This window comes from Chiloscyllium punctatum, chromosome 3 (assembly GCF_047496795.1).
Source record: "Chiloscyllium punctatum isolate Juve2018m chromosome 3, sChiPun1.3, whole genome shotgun sequence".
In the NCBI taxonomy this organism is placed as follows: domain Eukaryota; kingdom Metazoa; phylum Chordata; class Chondrichthyes; order Orectolobiformes; family Hemiscylliidae; genus Chiloscyllium; species Chiloscyllium punctatum.
The window spans coordinates 64,251,837-64,277,744 of NC_092741.1; the positions used below are offsets into that span (position 1 = coordinate 64,251,837).

Sequence of the window (25,908 nt, forward strand, 5' to 3'; positions counted from 1 at the left end):
TTTTTACAAAACTTTGGAAAATCTGACTAACCAATTTAAAGAAAAGCTGATGCAAAAAAAGCATCATAACTCAAAAAAACATTGTAATGCTGAAAAGTAGTCCTGAGTAAAAGCCTGTAATCATTGCTTCATGAAAGCTGGCTGAATTTGTAATTCCTTTACATCACTCTGCAGTGCAGGAAAATTCTGGATAAAACCTTGGTCAGGAAAAGACTCATTCTCTATGTTGAGACTCATTCTCAAATGTTGCGACCATGAATCTATATTTATGTGGCGAAATGGAAGATATTGGATTATTTGGACACTTTGTGGATTAAACAGGGTTTCACCAAGGAACATATAATGATATTACCATTGCTGAATCTCCCACTATCACACTTCCACTGAAGAAGCGAGATGCAGGGAGGATGTTTCCTGTAGTTGGATAGTCGAGAACCAAAGGTCACAGTCTCAGGATCTAGGGTAGTCCATTTAGGACTGAGATGAGGGAATACCATTGAATAGAGAACCAACAATGATCATATTTAATGGTGGACAAGGCTTGAAGGATTAAAGGCCTACTTCTGCTCCTAATTTCTCTACGCATAAATTATTCATTTGTATTGCATTATCTTAGCTTTCCAACTCCATATATCCTTACTAAGAGAGACAATCTGCTGCAAAAGAGTTGGTCTTTCAATAATTGGTCTCTCAAGGAACCAGTCAGGAAATGATAGGAAATGATGTCACGAACATGATTATTATTTTGAAATAAACCAATCAGAAATTGAACAGCCAATACCAAGTCAATCTAAGGTTGACCATGAATGGGTTCAGCACTAATAAGACAGAGTTTAGGATGTTTCTGATCATAAACTGGCATTAGCTGGCCTGTAAGGGTTAATAAGTGCTGTGCACAAGAAAGGAAAACTGAAGACAGAAGAAGAACTTCAACAGAAAAGAACAAGAGATCTGTGCAGTGTCAACCAGTGTTGCACACTGGAATCACTAAGTGAAATCACTAACTGAAAACTGTTGCTTTTATTAAAAATCACTTCTTTTGTCCTTATCTGTTTGTACTTGGAATGGGTGTTGTAACGAATCAGGATGAGAAACAATTTAGATTTGTTCTTTCAAACTATAATTTGTTCTTTCAGTCTATAATTTTAACAGTTGAACTCTTTTCAATATTCTATAGATTCAGGATCAGTTCCTGCGGATTGGAGGGTGTCTAATCTTGTCCCACTTTTCAAGAAAGTAGGGAGAAAGAAAACAGGGAATTATAGAGCGGTTAGCCTGACATCAGTGGTGGGAAAGATGCTGGAGTCAATTATAAAAGATGAAATTATGACTCATTTGAATAGTTGTAACAGGATAGGTCAGAGTCAGCATGGATTTATGATGGGGAATCTGGAATTTTTTGACGACTTAACTATGAAGATGGACAAGGGAGAGCCAGTGGATGCAGTGTACCTGGGCTTTCAGAAAGCCTTTGATAGATTAGTGAGCAAAATTAAGGCACATGGTACTGGGGGCAAAATACTGACTTGGATTGAAAATTGGCTGGCTGACAGGAAGCAAAGAGTAGTACTAAACGGGTTCCTTTCGGAATGGCAGGCAGTGACCAGTGGGGTATCACAAGTTTCAGTGCTGGGACCACAGCTGTTTACAATATACATTACTGATAGAGATGAAGGTATTAAAAGTAATATTAGCAAATTTGCTAATGACACAAAGCTGGGTGGCAGGGTGAAATGTGAGGAGGATGTTATGAGAATACAGGATAATTTGGACAGGCTAGGTGAGCGGAAGGGTGCAATACAGATGCAATTTAATGTGGATAAATGTGTGGTTATCCACTTTGGTGGCAAGAACAGGAAGGCAGATTACTATCTAAATGGAGTCAAGTTCGGTAAAGGAGAGGTACAACGAGATCTAGGTGTTCTTGTACATCAGTCAATGAAAGCAAGCATGCAGATACAGCAGGCAGTGAAGAAATCTAATGGCATGCTGGGCTTCATAACAAGAGGAATTGAGTATATGAGCAAAGAGGTCCTTCTGCAGCTGTACAGCAGCCTGGTGAGACCGCATCTGGAGTATTGTGTGCATTTATGGTCTCCAAATTTGTGGAAGGACATTCTGGCTATTGAGGGAGTGCATGAGGTCAATTCCCGGAAAGGCAGGACTATCATATGTTGAAAGATTGGAGCGACTGGGCTTGTATTCACTTGAGGTTAGAATGATGAGAGGGGATCTAATTGAGATATATAAGGTTATTAAAGGATTGGACACTCTGGAAGCAGTACGCATTTTCTGCTGATGGGTGAGTCCAGAACCAGAGCGTGGTGGATATATGGAATACGCTGTCCCAGAAGACAGTGGAGGCCAAGTCTCTGGATACTTTCAAGAAAAAGGTGGATAGAGCTCTTAAAGGGCAGCACAGTGGCTCAGTGGTTAGCACTGCTGCCTCACAGCGCCAGGAACCTGGGTTCGATTCCAGCCTCGGGTGACTGTCTGTGTGGAGTTTGCACATTCTCCCCGTGTCTGCGTGGGTTTCCTCCGGGTGCTCTGGTTTCCTCCCACAGTCCAAAGCATGCTAAATTGCCTGTCGAGTTAGGTGCATCATTCAGGGGAATGGGTCTGGGTGGGTTGCTGTTCAGAGGGTTGGTGTGGATTAGTTGGGCCAAAGGGCCTGTTTCCATTCTATAGGGATGCTAAAAAAATGATAGTGGAATCAAGGGTTCTGGGGATAAGGTAGGAAAAGAATACTGATTGTGGATGATCAGCTATGATAATAATGAATGGCCTACTCCTGCACCTATTGTCTATTGTCTATTATGATGCATGGTGATGACCCTATTCTGAGCCAGGAGACCTGGGTTCAAGTCCCACTTGCTCCAGAGTGTGTAATAATATCTCTAAAGGTTGATTAGAAAATATCTATAATTATGTTTGACTTGAAAGGTTAAAGTGCAGCCCAAAATCGTACAGGGCATCTTTCTTCATCCACGACCGATTAAGACCTGTAAGCAGTCATTGAATGGCTTCTGAAAGGCATCAACCCACCACCTCCATGATCATTTGCTTCCCTGGTAGGCATGAAAATTGGTTAGTTTCCCAATCCGGAAGCTGTGGTGATATGTCTGTGGGTTGTGGAGGGGTTGCTGGGAGTAGTGAGGTGGGCAGAGGCATTTACTCCAATTAGCCCAGTTAAGGGCAAATAGAGGCACAGATGGGGTTATGGAGGTGCCCTTTGAAAGCCACCTCACTGCCCTTAGCCCCTTTTCTCCTGATTCCCTCCTCCCACCACCCATGAGAAAAGCGCATAAAGCACACACCTTCATGCAGTTGAATCAGACTTCGGGACTGGCCTGTGATTGGCTAACAGCTTCTGGCGACCTGGGACACCAACAGCAAGGCCTGTGATTTGTCAAGTCCTACTGGTTGGTTCTTAATGAGCTGATCGCCAGGCAGTATGATACATTTTCCTCGGTGGTGGGGGATGGCCTGTTAGTTGTCACCTGACTCACTCCCTTCAAAAAAAGCAGCAACTGATGTTTGTTGAATGATTGGGAAAGGATGTTGCATGAACTTTATCCTGATATCCTGCTGTAGTATGGGTTTTAAAAATTTGCTTTTATGATTTATAAACCTTACAAATGGGAGATCTTCTTGTTATTACTATAAGGTTATGGGATGTAAATATCTACCTTCAAATTCCTGTACTGCAGCTGTGCCATTAGGGGGTGTGTAGGTGACATGAAGTGGTGAGGGCATTGAAAAAACTGGCTAGCATCCAAATTTGATGGCAGCTTAGTTATGGAAGTAATGTTTCCAAACGTCTGTCTGTCTAGTTATGTGCTGTTTCTTAGCAAAATGGCTGCACAGAATATATTTGACTCTTGACAATACCTGAATGTTTTTTTTTCTCACCTCCTGAGTTGAGTGATCTTGATGTTTTCTGCAAAATAAAACAAATACAAAGCTTCACCACCAATTTACACCAAAAAAGAACTCAGACCTCACTTCTGGGTTGGGGATGAATTGGGAAGTTAATGCGTCGGTTTGCAAAGAACAACATTAAAAGAATATGTCATCCCTCCTTCAGAGAGAGGTATGTACATGCAGTTCCCTTTTTAGATCTCTGCATCTTTCCAATTCTGGCCTGTTAGCAACTTCAGGTCATTAGGTAGCCCTGTCTTCAGATATGTCGACCCGAAAGTCTGGAATTTCCTGCTTAAACCTCTCTGCCTCAGTAACCCTTCTTTTCTTTCAATAGTTCCTTAAAATTTACTTCTGACCAAATTTTGCTTGCTTGTCCTAGTATCTCTGTAAGTGATTCAATGCCAGTTTTTACTGATTGAGGCCTGTGAAGTACTTTTGACATTTTTAGTACAATAAAAGCTCTATGAAACAGAAAAAACACAATAGAAGCACAGGTTGCACTTAATTAAAACAGCAATGACACTTCAAAAAAATTTCACTTTGAAGCACTTTAGATATTTTGAAATGCGCTATGTATATGCAAATTTCTAACTTTCTGATGTTATTGGGAAAATAAAGGGGAAAATGAAAACATTTTGGAGACTTGGATTTCCTCCCAGCTTAAGTTATCTGAAACCTTATTACTAATTTGTAGATCTCACCAATTCATTGTGTACATGTGTGTTTACATCACTTTTGTGACTTTAGTTAATGCCTCGCACCCTGCCATCACATCCCATGTTACCACCACTGTAATACACCGACAGTAGTTAGGGAGCATCAAGTTTGAACAGTTTCTGGTAAGCAACATCATACAATCAACTTTCTTGCCAATCTCTGGCTATGTGTCAACACAATCCACAGACAAATATTCAGGGCAACTTTTGTTGAATTTATGACAAATGTTTAACTTTTGCAACCAGCAGCCATTGAAATAATGAGCACCTTTTTTCAAATGAAAGTGAGGTGCAATTAATAATAAAACAGACATTAATCAGGGTTGACTAACAAAACTATGCTGTGTCACCAACTCAGCACACAGTGACTTTCATTAAAACTGTTAATACCAAGACAATCTTTCCAGATTGCAACATTTAAAAGGCATATAGATGAGTATATGAATAGGAAGGTTTTGGAGGGATGTGGGCTGGGTGCTGGCAGGTGGGACTAGACTGGGTTGGGATATCTAGTCGGCATGGGCAAATTGGAACAAAGGGTCTGTTTCCTTGCTGTATATCTCAATGACTCTCTGTCTGCCACTAACTTTTGTGCCTCCATTCAAATACTGTATGACTGAAATGAAACTCTTCCCTCATTGACTGACAAAACTATGTTGTGTCATCAACTCAGCACACTGTGACTTTCACTACAACTGAACTTTTGGCTGGTGCCCAATTGGAGCTTAAACATATTATCACATTTTTCTTTTAATCGAAACATTAAAATGCTGCTTCTATAAAATACCTTCTGCCACTTGAAGCATCAACTGTTTTAACTATGCAGGTGATTTCCAGACATAGGGAGAAGCTGGGTGGAAGTGCACTGTATACTTTTCACATTAGAAGTTTCATAAACAATCAGGGAATTCTAGTCAAACATAATTTCAAAAACTGTAACCTTTCAGGGTGTTGTCCACAGAAATATAATTCGATATATAAAAGAACCTTTTCTCAGTAGTTTTTGGAAACCACGTTTTAACGTCTTGACATCCTTTGCCGTTTCATTCCATGATGAGCAGCACTTTTCCAGAAAGTTCCAGTGTTGTTGCCCTCCATTCATATGCCCACTCTGAAATTCTTTCTTCAAATTATTTAAGTCATTTTAAATTATCCCGTAAAGTACTGTGAGTCATCATCTCTGTAGAAGTGCTGTAGAAGAGATAAAATGCACTGAGACGACCCTTCTTTAGATGTGAATCTTGCACTGGTTGCAATCTGATGCAAGTCTACTAAAATGTGATGATCGGTTTAACAGTCTCCTCATCACAAACACAGGAGCAAGCATCTGTTCAATACCAGGCATCATCATAAATTGGTTTGCATGCTAATGGAATAAGTACGATAGCAATGAACAAATATGCTAAGCTTAAATCAGGGTAATTACCATAAGACCATAAGACATAAGAGTGGAAGTAAGGCCATTTGGCCCAGCAAGTCCACTCCGCCATTCAATCATGGCTGATGGGCATTTCAACGCAACTTACCTGCACTCTCCCCATAGCCCTTAATTCCTTGCGAGATCAAGAATTTATCAATCTCTGCCTTGAAGACACCCAATGTCCCAGCCTCCTCTGCGTTCCGTGGCAATGAATTCCACAGGCCCACCACTCTCTGACTGAAGAAATGTCTCCTCATTTCCATTCTAAATTGACCCCCTCTAATTCTAAGGCTGTCCGCACTGGTCCTAGTCTCCCCGCCTAATGGAAACAACATCCCAGCATCCACCCTTTCTAAGCCATGCATTAGCTTGTAAGTTTCTATTAGATCTCACCTCAACATTCTAATCTCTAAGTGAATACAATCCAAGAATCCTCAGCCGTTCATCATATGTTAGGCATACCATTCTAGGGATCATCCGTGTGAATCTCCACTGGACATGCCCCAGTGTCAGTATCTCCATCCTGAGATGTGGGGCTCAAAACTGGACAGAGTATTCTAAAGAGGCCTAACTAGAGTTTTATAAAGTCTCAGAAGCACGTTGCTGCTTTTATATTCCAACTCTCTTGAGATAAATGTCAACATTACATTTGCTTTCTTAATCATGGACTCAATCTGTGAATCTTTAGAGAATTCTGGACTAGCACTCCCAGATCTCTTTGTACTTTGGCTTTATGAATTTTCTTAACGTTTAAAAAATAGTCCATGCCTGTATTCTTTCTTCCAAAGTGCAAGACCTTGCACTTGCTCACATTGAATTTCATCAGCCATTTCCTGGACCACTCTCCTAAACTGTCCAAATCTTTCTGCAGCCTCCCCACCTCCTCAGTACTACCTGCCTGTCTGCCTAACTTCGCATCATCGGCGAACTTTGCCAGAATGCCCTCAGTCTCTTCATCCAGTCATTAATATATAAAGTGAACAGCTGCATCCCCAACACTGAACCCTGTGAGACCCCACTTGTCACCAGGAATGAGGGCAGTGCTGACTGGAATGAACTGAGAAGGAGTTTAGCAGCAAAAATGGTTGAGGATCATTTTAAAAGTTTAAGAAAATAATTCATGGCTCACAGAGAAGATATACTCCAGTGAGGAATACAAATTCTGTAATGGGGATAAGCCAACCACAGTTAACCAGGGAAGTTAAGCATAAGAATGTTTTTTCAATCTGGCAAAAATTAATGGAAAGTCAGAAGATTGGGAAAGTTTTAAAAACCAACCAAACAATGAAGAAATGATGGAGAAAATAAACTTTGAGGGTAAACTTGCAAATAGTATCAAGAACAACTGCAAAAGCTTCTTGAATTTACATAGGTTCTTTAGAGAATTAGGCTGGCAAATAATAATGGAGAACCAGGAAATGACAAAGGAATTAAGTAAATAATTTGCATTATTATTCACGTTAGAACACATTAATAGCATTCCAAAATTGCTAACTATTCAAGGGATAAAAAAATGGAGGGAGAATAAATACAATAACTATTGTGAGAGAAAAAGTGCTTGGTAAACTGGGGTCGACAAGTCCCCTGGAAATGATGGGATGCATCCCAGGATAATGGATGCACTGGTAGTAATTTCCCAGGGATCCTTAGTATCAGGAAAAGTCCAGGAAGACTGAAAAAGTAACCCAATTTTTCAACAAGGGATAGAGACAAAAGAAAAACAGGTAACTATAAGCCAGTCAGTTCGATACTTTTTGTTGGGAAACTGTTAAAGTCTATTATAAAGGGCATAATAGCAAAGCATTTGAAAATGCATAATGTAATCAAGCCAGAGTCAACATGGTTTCACAAAGGGGAAATTATGCCTGACAAAGTGATTGCAGTTCCTTGAGGAGGTAAGAAGCACAATAGATAAGAGGAATCAGTTGTTGTAATGTATTTGGTTCTCTAAATGGTGTTTCATAAAGTACCACACGTAAGACTACCTAATAAAATAAGTATTCATGGTGTTGGAGGTAGAATATTGAATATAGAATATAGAATGTTACAGCGCAGTACAGGCCCTTTGGCCCTTAATGTTGTGCTGACCTATGAAATTAATCTGATGTCCACTTAACCTACACCATTCCATTATTATCCATACATATGTCCAATGCCCAGTTAAATGCCCTCAATGTCGGCAAGTCTACTACTGTTGCAGGCAAGCCATTCCATGCCCCAACTACTCTCTGAGTGAAGAGACTACCTCTGATACCTGTCTTAAATCTATCATCCCTCAATTTAAAGCTATATCCCCTCACGTTAGCCTTCACCATCTGAGGAAAAAGGCTGTCACTGTCCACCCTATCAAACCATCTGATTATCTTATATATCTCGATTAAGTCACCTCTCAACCTTCTTCTCTTCAACGAAAATAGCCTCAGTTCCTTCCGCCTTTCCTCATAAGACCTTCCTTCCATACCAGGCAACATCCTAGTAAATCTCCTCTGAACCCTTTCCAAAGCTTCCACATTCTTCCTGTAATGCAGTGACCAGAACTGTACACAGTAATCCAGGTGCGGCCTTACCAGTGTCTTGTATAGCTGAAGCAGGATCTCATGGCTCCAAAACTCATTCCCCCTACCAATAAACGCCGACACAGCATATGTCTTCTTCACAACCTTACCAACCTGGGTGGCAACTTTCAGGGATTTATGTACCTGGACACTGAGATCTCTCTGTTCATCTACACTGCCAAGAATTTTACCATTAGCGCAGTACTCTGCATTCCTGTTATTTCTTCCGAAGTGAACTATCTCACACATTTTGCACATTAAACTCCATTTTCCCTTCTCAGCCCAGCTCTGCATCTTATATAAGTCCCTCTGTAACCCATAACATCCTTCGGCACTATGCATAACCCTGCCTGCCTTAGTGTCATCCGCACATTTACTAACCCATCCTTCTATGCCCATATCCACATCATTTATAAAAATGACAAACAGCAGTGGCCCCAAAACAGATCCTTGTGGCACACCACTGGTAACTGAGCTCCAAGGTGAACATTTCCCATCAACCACCACCCTCTGTCTGTTAAATCACCTTCAATCCCAAAACTCCGTATTTTGTGCAATAGCCTACCATGTGGAACCTTCTCAAACACCTTACTGAAATCCTTATACACCACATGAACCGCTTTATCTTCATCCACCTGTTTTGTCACCTTCTCAAAGAATTCAATAAGGTTAGTGAGGCACGTCCTACCCTTCACAAAACCATGTTGACTACCCTAATCAAATTATTCCTTTCTAGATTTTTATAAATCCTGTCTTTTATAATCTTTTCCAACACATTAACCATAACCAAAGTAAGGTGCACTGACATATAATTACCAGGGTTGTCCCTACTCCCCTTCTTAGACAAGGCACAACATTTGCTATCCTCTTGTCTTCTGGCACTACTGTTGTCGACAATGATGACATAAAGATCAAAGCCAAAGGCTCTGCAATCTCCTCCCTGGCTTCCCAGCGAATCCAAGGGTAAATCCCATCCGGCCCAGGGGTCTTATCTATTTTCAGATCTTCCAAATTTGTTAAGACCTCCTCTTTGTCCCATCTATTCTAGTAACCTGTATCTCAGTATTCTCACTAACATTGCCCTTTTCCAAAGTGAATACTGATGAAAAGGATTCATTAAGCACTTCCCCTGTGTCCTCAGATTCCACACACAACTTCCCACTACTGTCTTTGATTGGCCCTAATCTTACTCGAGTCATTCTTTTATTCCTGACATACCTATAGAAGGCCTTAGTGTTTCCTTGATCCTATCCGCCAACAACTTCTCATGTCCCCTCCTGGCTCTTCTTAGCCCTCCCTTTAGATCTTTTCTGGCTAACTTATAACTCTAAAGCCCCCGAAATGAGCCTTCATGCCTCACATAAGCCTTCTTCTTCCTCTTGACAAGAGCTTCAACTTCTTTAGTAAACCATGGCTCCCTCTCTCAACAATTACCTCCCTGCCTGACAGGTAGATACTTATCAAGGACCTGCATTAGCTGCTCCTTGAATAAGCTCCATATTTCAAGTGTGTCCATCCCCTGCAATTTCCTTCCCCATCCTATGCATCCTAAATCTTGCCTAATCGCATCATCATTGCCTTTCCCCCAGAAATACCTCTTTTCCTGTGCTATATATCTATCCCTGCCCATTGCTATTGTAAATGTAACCAAATTATGGTCACTATCACCAAAGTGCTCACCTACCTCCAAATCTAACATCTGGCCAGGTTAATTTTCCAGTACCAAATCCAATATGGCCATCACCCCTTGTTTGCATGGATAGAGGATTGGCTAACTTGTAGAACACAGAAAGTACGGGTAAAGAGAGCATTTTCAGGATGGCAGTCTGTAACTTCTGCCCACTGTTAATAACAATATCTTTCAATGACATGGATGATGGAAGAAAATGTACTGTCAGCAATTTGCTGCTGACACAAAAATAGGTGGGAAATCAAATAGTAAGGATAGCAGAAGGAACCTACAGAGGAATACAGACTGGTTAAGTGAATGGGCAAAAATCTAACAGATGAAACATGTGGGAAAATATAAAGTTGGGCATTTTGGATTGAAGGATTTAATATTATTTAAAAAGGAAAGACTACAGAAAGCTGTAGCACAGAGGGACTTGGGGGTCCTCATACAAGATTCACAAAAAGCTAATATCCAAGTTCATTGAGTAATGGGGAAGGTAAGTGGAATGTTAGCTTTTGTTTCATGGGAATGGAGGATTAAAATAGGGATGTCTTGCTAAACTGTGCAAAGTACTAGGAAAACACAGCAGTTCAGGCAGCATCCAAGGAGCTTCGAAATTACGGAAGATCAACTGCTCTACGTAGCCAACTGCTCTTCCGTAATTACAATGTAGAACAGTTGATCTTCCGTAATTACAACATAGAGCAGTTGATCTTCCGTAATTACAACATAGAGCAGTTGATCTTCCGTAATTACACCGGCACCACTCCCCACCCCTTCCTCCGCTACATTGATGACTGCATTGGCACCACCTCGTGTTCCCGCAATGAGGTTGAGCAATTCGTCAACTTCACCAACACATTCCACCCTGTCCTTAAATTTACCTGGACCATCTCTGACACCTTCCTCCCCTTCCTGGACCTCTCCATCTCCATTAATGACGACCGACTTGACACTGACATTTTTTACAAACCCACCGACTCCCACAGCTACCTGGATTACACCTCTTCCCACCTAACTCTTGCAAAAATGCCATCCCGTATTCCCAATTCCTCCGCCTCCGCCGTATCTGCTCCCAGGAGGACCAGTTCCACCACAGAACACACCAGATGGCCTCCTTCTTTAGAGACCGCAATTTCCCTTCCCATGTGGTTAAAGATGCCCTCCAATGCATCTCGTCCACATCCCGCACCTCTGCCCTCAGACCCCACTCCTCCAATCGTAACAAGGACAGAATGCCCCTGGTGCTCACCTTCCACCCTACCAACCTTTGCATTAACCAAATCATCCGCCGACATTTCCGCCACCTCCAAACAGACCCCACCACCAGGAATATATTTCCCTATTTCCCTCCCCACCCCTTTCTGCCTTCCGCAAAGACCGTTCCCTCCGTGACTACCTGGTCAGGTCCCCGCCCCCCTACAACCCAATCTCCCATCCTGGCACTTTCCCCTGCCACCGCAGGAACTGTAAAACCTGCACCTACACCTCCTCCCTCACCTCTATCCAAGGCCCTAAAGGAGCCTTCCACATCCATCGAAGTTTTACTTGCACATCCACTAATATCATTTATTGCATCCGTTGCTCCCGATGCGGTCTCCTCTACATTGGGGAGACTGGGCGCCTCCTAGCAGAGCGCTTTAGGGAACATCTCCGGGACACCTGCACCAATCAACTCCACCTTACCTGCACTCTCCCCGTAGCCCTTAATTCCTTACAAGATCAACAATTTATCAATCTCTGCCTTAAAGACACCCAACGTCCCAGCCTCCACTGCACTCCATGGCAATAAATTCCTAAAGGAGCCTTCCACATCCATCAAAGTTTTACTTGCACATCCACCAATATCATTTATTGTATCCGTTGCTCCCGATGTGGTCTCCTCCACATTGGGGAGACTGGGCGCCTCCTAGCAGAGCGCTTTACGGAACATCTCCGGGACACCCGCACCAATCAACCACACCGCCCCTTGGCCCAACCTTTTAACTCCCCTTCCCACTTTGCTGAGGACATGGAGGTCCTGGGCCTCCTTCACCACCGCTCTCTCACCACCAGACGCCTGGAGGAAGAACGCCTCATCTTCCACCTCGGAACACTTCAACCCCAGGGCATCAATGTGGACTTCAACAGTTTCCTCATTTCCCCTTCCCCCACCTCACCCTTGTTCCAAACTTCCAGCTCAGCACTGTCCCATGACTTGTCTGGACTTGTCCTACCTGCCTATCTCCTTTTCCACCTATCTAGTCCACCCTCTCCTCCCTGACCTATCACCTTCATCCCCTCCCACTCACCCATTGTATTCTATGCTACTTTCTCCCCACCCCCCACCCTCCTCTAGCTTATCTCTCCACGCTTCTGGCTCACTGCCTTTATTCCTGATGAAGGGCGTTTGCCCGAAACGTCGATTTCGAAGCTCCTTGGATGCTGCCTGAACTGTGCTCTTCCAGCACCACTAATCCAGAATCTGGTTTCCAGCATCTGCAGTCATTGTTGTTACCTCGTGCAAAGTACTAGTCTGACCACACCTAGAATACTATGAACATTTTGGTCCCCTTATCTGAGGAAAGATATATTGATATTGGAGGCAGCACAGAGAAGGTTCAAAGTGTTTATCCCAGGTATGCAGGAATTTTCTTACAGGGAGAGGTTGAGTATGTTGGACCTGTATTAATTGCAATTTAAAAGAATAAGGGGAGACATAATTGAGATACATAATATTCTTAAGAGGCTTGATAGGACAGATGTGGAAATATTGGTTCACCTTCTTCCAAAGGCATAATCTCCGAGTAAGGAATTACCTTTTAAGACAAAGATGAGGAGAATTATTTTCTCTTAGAGGGTAGTGACTCCATAGAATTCTTTACTGCAGAGCGCTGTTCAGGCTGTGTTGTTAAGTATACTCAAAGCCGAGATAGACAGATTTTAATTTAGAAAGGTAATTAAGGATTCTGGGGAAAAGGCAGGAAAATGGAGTTGAGGGTTATCAGATCAGCCATGATCTCAATGAATGGCAGAGCAAACTTGGTACATCTCAAATTCTACTTCTGCTTCTCTGTGTTATAGCTTTATGATATTCTGTTGAAACTGGTGAAGTAGTGTTTTAGTCTCCAAATCTGATATTTTTGATTATCTGGTAACTAAGTAATGATTAGTAATAAAAAGAGATGGGATAGTTATGGTTTCATAAGAACATGATTAAACTGTCGTGCTGATAACCTTGACTAACTGCAAATGGAGAACAGCCACAGATCATTATCACTGTAATGTCAATTACTTGATATTGTTCTCATGTAATCATACAATTTTCATTATTGCGTCACAGTAAATAAGTTGTTTCTTTAAATGTGCTGTACTAAAGTTTTTTTTTAAATGTAATCATATAACTCATCAATGCCACATAAACATGCACAGCAGAGAGCTATAAGCCTACTACAGCTAATGGCAAAAGCCATCATAAATGTTCAAAGTCTCATTTTATTCTCATTATTTAATTTTTGTGCTTCTTTGTCACTAAGATTGTTTCAATCTATTCAGCTGACTCTGCCTCAAGCACACCCAACCAAAAATCCTTTAATGCTGGCCTTTGCCCCGACCCTGAATTCCAATCTCTCTCTCGTTCCTGTCCGAGATATTGACATGCCCTCTCTGAGTTCACCTCATTCAGGTGATCAACCTTCTGTTGCTCAACCCTATTCCCACGAAACTGTTGAATACCCATCTTCCCCTTCTGGTTCCAATGTTACTTCCTGAAAGCAGTTTTCCCTTTTTAGGTGTTGTACCTCTCTCCTTTAAATCTGATATCCTTGTCCCTCACCTCAAATAAACAGTCCTCTTTACTCTAACGTCTTTACAAACTACCCACCCAGCTACAACCTCCCTTTCTTCCCAAATCAATTCTTATTTTTCCCAGAATTCCATGTTTGAAGCTTCCCAATAATGTTTCAATCCCTGCCTCAGGAGCAAAATGGTTCTTTTCCAAGCACAAATGACAACCAATTGACTGGCCAAAGGTAAGGTTGCTCTCCTTATCCTGATGTAATTGCCCACATCCTTTGACACTGTTTACAACGTCATTCTTCTCCAATATTATCCATCTGGGTGGGACTGCGCTCATGTGGTTCCACTCTTATTTCTTTCATCACTGTCAGAGACTCACTTGCCATCATTCACTCACCATTATCTCTGGTGCCTTCGACGATGCATCCTTTTGGGCCACATCTATTTCTTATCTATCTGTTGCTGTTTGGCGCCATCATCTGAAAGCAAAATTCTATCTCACAACAGTGCATCTTGACTCTTCCACTGTTGCTAAATTATGACTTTACTTATCTGACATCCGGTCTGGTTAAGCAGAATATGTTTCTTAGAAACTATTGAAAAACTGGGGCCACTGTTTTTGATCTCTACTCTAAACTTTATTCTCTAGCTACCAACTCCATTCCTCTCTTTGGCAACAGCCTATTGCAACCTTGGTGTCATATTTAATAGCAAGATCACAAATTTCATGTTTGTACTATCTTTAGAACTACCTATTCCTACTTTCATAATATCACCCAACTTCATCCTTGTTTCAGCTTACCTGCTGCTGAAACCCTCCTTTGTGCCTCTACTTAATTATTCCAAAACAACCCACATTTTACCTTCTGTAAATGTGAGGTCATTCAAAATTCTGCTGCTTAAGGTAAATTCTCCGCTCACTTAAGGCATGGTGACCCCCAGGTTAAACCTCACGTCATCTCCCACTCCTTCTCTCTAATGAGAAAGGAGCCTCTGGTCCAGGAGGTCCATGGAGACTTTACCTTATACCTTTACCCTTGTCTCTTCACTCACAGAAAGTCTTTTTCCTCTATGACCCCCGTGCTCACTGATGCACATCAGCTCATAGTCAAATGATGCCTTAATTTCATAGTTCTTATCCTTCATTGTTTTCAAATCCCTTCATCATCTTGCCACTCTACATCTCTGTAATCTTCTCCAGCTCCCCCATCCTGCTGATATATCATTCATACTCCTCTAATGATCATCTTGGTATATTCCCCATTTTAATTCTTCCACTATTGATGGCTGTGCCTTTAATTGCCTAGGTCCCAAGTTCTGGAATTCTTTACCTTCATCTCACTACCTCACTTTCCTCCTTTATGGCATTCCTTCAAATTAATATCTTTGACCAAGGTTTTGGTCATCGAATCTATTATTTCCTTCGGTGGCTCAGTGTCTGTGAAACACCTTGGGACACTTCTTCATGTTGAAGGTGCTACAGAAACATCAGCTATTGTTGTTCAGTAGATCAGTCACAAACTGCAGAAAATCTTATGATCAGAATTTTATCTCATCCTGACAATGTAGACACAACATGCTTAAGTGGACAGATTATGTTTCACTAGATTTGCTGCTGAAAGGGAATCACTGACAGTGTTGTGTGTTCTTTCTGTTTTTGCAGACTCCGAGGTCTTGGACTTCCTGCAGAGTGCCGATGAAGCTGGAAACCTGCTGGACACAGGGAATGGAGCGGTGGAATCTGGCTCATTCCCAGGACTGTTGCTTCCTCTCACTTGCCAGCGGTGTGGCATGGTGCTGGATGACTCTGTACCGGCAACTTGTTTGATCGGCCAGCACTGCCCAAGGTGTGTCTTTGATGGCTTGATCCATGGTTTAGGGGAGGAAGGGGAAGGAGAGGATTTAGGAGGAGGACAGAGCAGCCCAGAAAAAGGTGACAAGGTTTTCCCTTGCAAGCTGTGCACTTTTATCTCTCAGTATCCCAATCACCTGATGAGGCACATGAAAACCCATAGTGGTGAAAAACCATACAAATGCTCGCAATGCCAGTACGCTTCAGCTCACCTTGACAATCTGAAGAGGCATGTCCGCATTCATACGGGTGAGAAGCCCTTCAAGTGTGATCGGTGCAATTATGCCTGTGGCAACCTGGCGAACCTGAAGAGACATGAACGCATCCACTCGGGCGACAAACCATTTAAGTGCCATATCTGCAATTACAGCTGTAACCAGAGCATGAATCTCAAACGCCACATGCTGAGGCACACTGGAGAGAAGCCGTTCAAATGTCCCCAGTGCGAGTACACCACTGGACACTGGGACAACTACAAAAGGCACCAGAAGACACATGGATGGATGGATGGATCCCAGAAGGACTTCCAGGAACAAAGACAAGAATCAGGCATGACAGGCTTGAGGAACATGGATTGATTACTCTTTGTCAGGACGTTTTGTCAACAACTGGAACCTATATCAGTGCTACACAAATGGTTGAATTCCATTTTTATTGGACTTCTATTGTGAGGTTTTGTTTCTAAGCAAAACTCTGATTTGTACATACCGCTTGAGCCTCAGGAATACTTGACTTATAATCAAACCCGTCTCACAACATGTGCTTCTTGACAGTACGCCAAAGCATGACATCCTGCACCAAACCCTGCTCGGGTTACTAGAATCATAGAGTCATACAGCATAGAAACAGACCCTTCAGTCTAATCAGTCCATGCCGATCATAATCCCAAACTAAACCAGCCCCGTAATCCCTCCAAACATTTCTTATTCATGAACTTATTGAAATATCTTTTAAATACTGTAACTGTATCCACATACTCCACTTCCTCTGGAAGTTCATTTCACACACGAGCCACATACTCTCTGTAAAACAAAACTGCATCTGATGTCTTTTTAAAATCTTTCTCCTCTCACCTTAAAAATATCCCCCCCAGTCTTGAAATCCCCTAGAGAAAAGACATCTGCCATTCACCTTATCTATACCCCTAATGATTATATAAACTTCTATAAAGTCACCTCTCAACCTCCTATGCTCCAGTGAAAGAAGTCCCAAGCAATCCAGCCTCTCATTATAACTCAAACCCTCCGTTTCCAGCAACATCCTGGTAAATCTCTTCTGAACCCTCTCCATTTTAATAATATCCTTCCTATAACTGCACCAAACTGGACCAAACTGCACACAGTACTCCAGAAGAGGTCTCACTAACATCTCGTACATCCTCAACATAACATCCCAACTCCTATATTCAAAGGTCTGAGCAATGAAGGCAAGCATGCTAAATGTCTTCTTACTTTGTATATATGTGATACAAACTTCAAAGAATTATGTCCCTGAATCCCTATGTCTGTCTGTTCTACAACACTATCCAAGATCCTACTTTTAGTTGTATAAATCTTGTCTTTTTTTTCCAAAATGTAATACATCACATTTACCTCAAAATGAACTCCATTTGCCACTCTTCAGTCCAATTGATCAAGATCTCTTTGTAATCTTAGACAACCTTCTTCACTGTTCACTAATCTTGGTGTCATCTGCAAACTTACTAACCATGCTTTCATTTTTTTTTACTCGTTCTGTCTGAAAGCCACAAGGTTGCATAGATATTTCTGGACATAGAATTCATGTCAGTTTGTCAGAGAATATGAGAGAAAGACAATTACAGGATGCTATAAATCACATCATAACTAACAGGTTAGCTGGACCCTCTGAGACTTACCTACCTGCTATATAGCTATACAAGTGGCAATCCCCGATTGAAGTACCATTGCCCTCAAGGTTTCAACGGAGTAATGTAATTGCAGCAAAGGGCGAAGTAAATCACCTGTTCACTCAACTATTTTTCACTGGAAGCTACTTTCACTTCTACCTTCTGATAAGATATTCTATAGGGTAGAAATAAACTGTCTTCATCCATTCTTCTGTACCTGAGTGGAACTTACTCGAAAGGAGAGACTCATTCTCATAGTAAAACATTGCCTTGTGAAACTTCCAGACTTCCAACCAGATCCGGATTTTAAAAAATAATCTGACCGCTGCTATCAGTCAATTCACTGAATGTACTGTTTGGTTCTGGAAAGCTGGAATTTCTGACTTACAAGCAAGAGGCTCTTGCTGGCAATCCTGTTGCAGTGTTAATAATTGCGTAAACCACAGTTCATATATGACTGTAGGTAATGGGTACATAACTATGGAAACAGGAGTAAAACATTGGAAATTATCTGCTCTTGCAAAGGCAACATCCTCAATCACCTTCACTGTTGTTACTTTTCTTTTGGGTGGAACCCTTTCAGTAACAGTTCACACAAATGATTTCTCATTCCGAAATAAGAAGTTTACTTATCTTACTAGAAACAAAATGAAAACAGGAACCAAACAGGTCAGTCAGCATTTGCAAAGAGAAACAACAAATGAATGTATCAGGTTCATATCTACATCACAGTTGCCTCTCTTCTGGTAAAGACTCATATCCCACAGTGGATGAAATCCCAGAAAATTGTCGTTTTCCGCTAACTGTGAAAATGATGGACTGTGCATGTACAGCACTTCACTTTCTATTCCAGGAAGTAAGTTTTCTTTGAAATTATTTTTCTTTGTGGATAAGCAAACATTTGTCTCACAGTGAGTAGCAGTAAAGTGTACAATTAGTTATAAAGAGAACTTAGACTGGAGCTGTTTTCCTTGGAGCAAGGGAGACTGAGGGAGGCCATGAATGAGATGTGTAAAATTACATGGGGCGTACATAGGGTAAACAGGAAGAAACTTCTCCTCTTGGTAGAGGGTTCAATGACATAGATTTCAGGTAAGGAGCAGAGTTTTAGAGGGGATGTGAGGAAAATCTTTTTCTCACCCAGATGTTAGTGGGAATCTGGAACTCACTGCCTGTAAACAGACAGAAACTCTCAGAGCCTTTAAGAAGTACTGTATTTATACGTGCACTTGTGACGGCAAGGCATACAAGTCTAGAAAGTGGGATTAGAATAGTTAGGTGCTTGTTTTTGACTGATACAGACTCAATGGACCTAAGAGCCATTTTCTATGCTGTCGACCTCTATGAATTCTGTAAGCAAATTAACAAAGGTGGAAACATGAAGGTGGGACTTTGCTGTCTATAATGAAAGGTTAACCTGTATTTTCTTTACCCAGATATGTTGCACTGACACATACGTAGCTCCAATGCAGTATTAATGTTTCCAGAATGACTACTTCAGTCAAGCAGGGAGGCAGAGCCTCCTATACAGAAGCCTCCTCTGACAGCACTGATCCTCTACAAACTGATGAAAAGCTCTTACCTTGGGAGCCCGATTCGAAGAGAATGATAAATACCTGGCTACCTTGAGGGCTGAGTGACTTGCTCAGCCATTTCAGAGAGCAGTGGAGAGTTAACAATCATGTTGTGAGTCTCGAGACACACGTGGGTGAAACCAACTAAAGATGACAGATTTCCTTCCTGAGGGAACTGCACAGTGGCCCAGTGGTTAGCACTGCTGCCTCACAGTGCCAGGGACCTAGATTCAATTCCAGCCTCAGGCGACTGTCTGTGTGGAGATTGCACATTCTTCCCATGTCTGCATGGGTTTCCTCTGGGTGCTCCAGTTTCCTCCCTCAATCCAAAGATTTGGTGATTTGGACATGCTAGATTGTCTACAGTGTTCGGGGATGGGTAGGTTGGGTGCATTAGTCAGAGGCTAAATGTAGGGGAATGGGTCTGGGTGGGCTACTCTTCGGAGGGTTGGTGTGGACTTGTTAGGCCGAAAGGACTGTTTCCGCACTGTAGGGATTCTAATTAGAACATGAGTGAACCAGAAGGAGTTTTACAACAATCAATGATGGTGACTGCGAAATTATTATTGAGACTAGACTTCAATTCGACACTTATTATTGAATTCAAATGCCACCAAATGTCCACCTCAGAGCATACCCAGGGCCTATGGATGCCTAGGCTGGTAATAATACCATGATGCCAGCATGTCCCCGAACTTGATGCATATAAATAGGCCCCCTGGTTAAAGTGGCCTATGTGTGTGGCATCAAGACCTTCAATGCAAGAAAGTTTAAACAGTCCACCTTCTGTTCCCTTCTCCTAGTTGTCTTCTGCCCTTAATTGAAGCAGGTGATTCTACACATCATTCAGTCACTCTTTGTATGATTCCAGCCACAGGATCTCCAATCAGAGTAGGCATCAGAACGAGGCCAGATCCTGTCCTTGCTGGAAATCCACATTTATTTCAAAGCTAGCCAGGGTCACTGAAGTATGGTGAGGAGCTGGACCCTTGGCTGATGGTTCTTTTCACTTGGGGAACATGAAGAAGTCTCTGCAGTTGTCCCAGTTGTGATCAGATAATTGAGTGGAGACAACAATCAAACCTGGACCCTTCAAAATCATGCGCATTGCACATTTCCCAGTCGCATTATTGTGAAGCCAGCCTCTCTCTCTACTTCATAACAATCAAGTTTATGATCACACAGCAGTTCTAATTGATCATAATTGCAAGGGCTTTGTGGTAGGATTTGTAAAGTAATCATAATGCGTAACTGCGGCAGTATTGGGGATTAGACTGAACTGTCCTGGAGCACTATTCTATCATTTACACTATGGACGTTCTTAAATTGCCTACGCTATGCTCAGTTTATGGGTTTCTCACACTCTTGTTCTGACGCCGAGGTCGACACTCTCTAATTAAAACTAAACAGTCAGAAAAGCTCGCCTCATCTCATGATCTGTTAAAATGTGAGTGAGTGACAGAGAATTCCTAATTTCCACTACTTAAAGAAACATAACAATTTATTTTCCTAACTCTAATAGTAAACACTAAACAAAAACTATTCACAAATCCAAGCCCCCTTTTCTTAACTACTTACCCCAACTCTATAAAAATGCTGTACCAATAACACACTTACTAAACATTACATTAACTTAATCTCAAGTCCACACGCTCTTTTTCTTCTCCACTGTCTTTGATCTTCTGTCTGCGGATCTCTCTGGGTCTTCTTTCTTTCTTTTTACTACAGGAAAAGGGACCTCTGATTGAGAGTGTCATCTAATTTCTTTGAGAGCAAGATTTTCGATGGGCAATTGCTCTCCTAATCAAATTTTCAAAATGCCCTGGTGTTATACCACCCAACAATGTTCCCTGTCATTTTTGTTCTCAAAACAATAAATTCAAACTCAATTAGGTTTTAGTATCCGGGTCATAATTTAAACTAATTGGTTAAATTTGAATTGTTGTTAAAACAGCAACCAAAACTCAGGTAACAGCCATTTAACAGCCAATTGTTACACGTATCTAGCCCCACTCTAATCTGGACTCTATTTTGGAACAGCCCATCTCCCAGCTGTTCCATTCAGGCAGTTGAGCCTGCACTTTAAGTTTACTTCAATATGCAGAAAACACTTTCTATTTTAAAGTGAACATACATGCTTTTGACTTTGTAACACTGAACAAAATAAATGTACCAGTGACCGCAGTAACCTAGAAATGCAGACATCGCCACATGCCCTCCTTTAATTGAGTAGAATTCACAGCTTGCTGGATCTCTAAGTCTGTCATAGTCAGTATTTCAGGATTACATAAGCAAAGCCAGCTCTCTCCTGAGTAAAATTCTTTAGTTAGTAAACAATAATAACATTCACATCTGTTATGATTTAAGTACAGCAATCATTCCCATTGACCCTTAAAACCACAAGCACCAGAAGCATCTTTGTAACTTATGCTTCAATGGAGATGAAAAACAGATGCTAATGTATCAGCTACATGTTCTACTGTCCACCCAGTTCGAGTTAATGTGGCACAAGGGATGGCCCATACAACATTGCCCACTTGGCATCACTATTGTTCCTTGTGTTAGTGACTCTTTGTATGAAGATCTTATCTAACATAAATTTGACTCTCCCATTACCTACCTCTGTTCCCTTGTCTTCATTTCTCAATTAGTTTTCCAGATCTACTTAATTTGTATCATATACCATTTTATCTACTTTATAACTGAATAATATTAACAGCTATAAAACCCAAATTTACGATCTTTCACTTTAAGTTGATCTTCTGAAGTTAGGTAACAGTCTTGTTTTTTTTTGTACGAGCTCTAAGGCTTCAATGTATCACTTGTATCTTTGTGAACCATCTTGGACATTAATATGGTGCACTCTTGACCAGTAAATTGCAAAGCTTAAGAATCTCCTTTCCTGACTTATTCCTAGCTGTGTTTATTTTTTTTTAAATTATTTGTGGATTACTGCTCCACTGTGATTGGACATCTGAAATATTTTGTTCCTTTAATTAGGTATTAATGAGTACAACTTGAGGATGTTGCTGTTGTGATTGGTGATGTAACTTGTTATGATGCTTTCTGAAATGTTGCAGAGCAATGAGACCTTATTTAAATACAGGCATTACAAATGCCATTAATATATTGAAAATTTCCCTGATCCAGTCCATCAGATGTTTCCCGTCAGGGTGTTTTACAATTGAATTATTTGACCATGTATGACCATCTATAGTGACTTTTTTTTATTTTAGGCATGCAATTTTATCTCTAGATTGTTTTCCAACTTTAAATGATTGGTGTATGTCATACACAATTGCTTGCAATAGGTTCCATGGTTATCCTAGACTGGTGAACAATATGACTCTCTGTAGTCCTCCAGGTCTGTTATTGTTTGATTTTAAGAAAGAATTAATCATTCAGTTTCTCTGAGTGAAATCTTCACATCCTCTCTGTAATTTCACGTCAAATGATTGCAATCCATACACCGGAATGACTTAGCAAGCCCCAGCTGAGCACATTCCAGCTCCCTAATTGACCTTCCTGAAATTACCAACATTATAGTTGACCTGCAATACTGACCATGGCACAATCCCATGATTGCAAGGACATGATTGGACCAAGCATATAACTAACCATCTAGAATTGGACAAGCCCTTGAATAACTGAGGCAGCATCCTTGACTAGCTTTGACCCTACAAAGGACTAATCCCCTTTGACTTGCACACAGGGTTATTTGGTTGAAGTGCAATTTAAAATGCAGGGTGTTCGACACACGAGTTGCTGGCATGGCCTGTAGTTGTGATATTGATGTAACAGGTTCTATATCTCAACATGTCCACCCCCTTGACAGTCAGTGCTGCTTACAAGCAGGAATAAACAATGCAAGTCACTGAGGCTAGCATTGTTCATTAAGCACGCTATATACACATACTAATATTGGAGAGAAACAGAGAAGATAAGTGTAGCTTTTCCAAGGATGACATGTAAATTCGTGAAGAATAAATAAATGAAGCTACGATCCAGAAGATGCACTGTTTTGAGGTGAATGTGTGACCCTCCATGCAAAGTGACCAGGCAGAAGCAGGCAGGTTGTAGTTCTGAAGGGCTGAGAGCTGGACCCAGCGCAGACATGATGATGTGCTGAGGCTGGTGGTTTGCCAGTGTTGACTTGCTTGGAGGAAGGCTGGTGGAGGATGGTGGTCATCAAACATGCAGCTGCATTGCGGTGAAGATAAAGTTGAATAAAGGCCTGCATTTGGCGAGCTGCACCTAACAGCAAGGACATGATTGCGTGTCAGGAATTTGTGCTGTTGAGTTTCTCGAGAAACAAGAGGAGAATTGGAAGTGGTGTTGAAATTCAACAACAAATGAGGTGCAAATGCATGGAAATAAAGTGGTTGCTTTTTATTAAGATTCAGAAGTCTCCATGTTGCATAGATTAGATTTAGATTAGATTCCCTACAGTGAGGAAACAGGCCCTTCAGCCCAACCAGTCACCCTCCGAAGAGTAACCCACCCAGACCCATTTCCCTCTGACTAATGCACCTAACACTATGGGCAATTTAGCATGGCCAATTCACCTGGCCCACACATCTTTGGACTGTGGGAGGAAACCGGAGCACCCAGAGGAAACCCTCGCAAACATGGGGAGAATGTGATAGGTTCTGAGTTTTTTTCATTTTTGCCCTATTTTTGCAACTTTCTCCCCATTGCCCACTTTGATCCATGGAAGGAAACTTCCTATTCCTATTTAAATTGCTTCTTTTGCAAATTATGTCTCATCTGTGTCCTTTTGTTCTCAATTCTTTTATAAGGAACAGTTTCTCTCTTTCTACTCCACCTAGACCTTCATGATCTTGTAAACTTCCGTCAAATCCCCTCTCCAGGAAAAACAGTGCAAACTTCATCCATCTATCTACTCTCCCTTTGCAGCAAGTGTTCAAAACCCTCCTATCTGCCTTCAGTTGTTTAAAATGAACACTCTAGGATTTCTCTTACACCAAAACTGGCAAATTACGAGATATATGTTTTAAGTAACAGCATAGGATATTTAGAAAGGCCAGAGGCAAGAACTTCAAATGTTTTAAAAATTTCTAACTACCTCATAAGTGCTTGAGACATCAGACATCTATAAATGAGAGCTAAATTTGGCAGCAGAACTGTGAACACAAAGTGTGGAAATGAAATGTGATTTTCAATCTACTAAACCCACTTCTTTCATAAAATCATAAACTGATACAGCACAGAAGGAAATCTATCACTCCACCATGCCTCTGCCTGTTTCTTGAAAGACTTATCCATTTGGTCTCAGTGATCTTCTTCCATAGTTCAATAATGTATTCTCACCAAGTATTTATTCAATTTTCTTTTGAATGTTACTGCTAAATCTGCTTCCACAGCCCTTTCAGACAGCATATTTCACAAGATAATTACTTATTTATTGTTCAAATAAATATCCTCATCCCTCTTCTGGTGCTTCTCCAAGTTAAATTGTAATATTCCATTTACTGATGCATTGGTGTAACTATCTCATTGTTCCTTAAAAGGCTGTTCAACAACAGCTTAAATTATCTTTTATTTTAAAGACAGCTACTTGGTTTATGTTGTGACTGGGATGGATCTTCTTGTTTGAGCATTGCAAAATACTTTTTGCCACAAAGGTGCAAGGAAAAGATTTGAATTCTGGAATCTGATTTACTACTGAGTTATGACGTCTGGATATGTGTCTCTTCAGCCTTGAAAGGTCAATGAAAAGGATTCTTGTCAAGCTAGCAACTAGAATAAGAACAATGTTAACATTGAGCCCCATTTCAAAAATTATGATTACAAGGAGAGCACATCGTAGAAACGGATAAAGGTTCAAGACTAATAACAGAAAGTACTTTTCCACACAAAGTTATTATTGGATAGTAGAATCAAACGCTCAGAAGCTTTTCAGTCCTCAGTCAGATTCGTGTTGGGAGGTTCTTGATTTCTTTGGAAAGAATTGTGGAATCTACCTCACCTTTGTGATTAATCAGCCAAATGTGTATCAGTACCAACATTATAGGCTGTCCTGTGGTGCAGTGGTAGCATCCCTATTCCTGGGCTGGGAGGTATAGGTTCAAGTGCAACCTGTTCCAGTGGTGTGCAAAAACATGCCTGAGCAGCTTGGTTTGAAAACTAGGTTAATTTTAAAAAAAACACACTGTGCAGCATAGTGGTACTTGTGAAATAGCATCTTTCCTTAAATTTGTCATTGGTTCTGATGTACCTTTATTCTTTGTAATCACCCATGATATCTTATAATCATTCAGGTGAGTTCACTTTATGATTAACTCTATGGCTGTAGGTTTTAGAAATTCAGTAGATTATTTACCACATGCCTCACGAAAGTTTTTCTTAATTTCACTGTACCTATTTAAGTGTCTTATTTACTGTATCATATCATGTCATGTCATTCTGATGTCTTTTATTGTATGGTATTATATTGTGTTTTGACTCTGAAAAGATTCTTTGTCTAAGTCTGTCTGTAAGTGAAAGCCATTATGGCTCAGATACAGAAATTGTTGGTTAAATATTAATAA

General features: G+C 41.1%; 1 protein-coding gene across 1 annotated transcript in view; it reads left to right on the plus strand.

The window, feature by feature from the left end:
• LOC140454088 (uncharacterized) overlaps positions 1-25,908 on the plus strand; it is a 108,491-nt gene extending 82,583 nt beyond the window's left edge. The window contains exon 4 of the mRNA XM_072549028.1: positions 15,728-25,908. Coding sequence (XP_072405129.1) covers positions 15,728-16,494 — 767 coding nt within the window. The 3' untranslated portion in view covers positions 16,495-25,908. The remainder of the gene's footprint in view (positions 1-15,727) is intronic.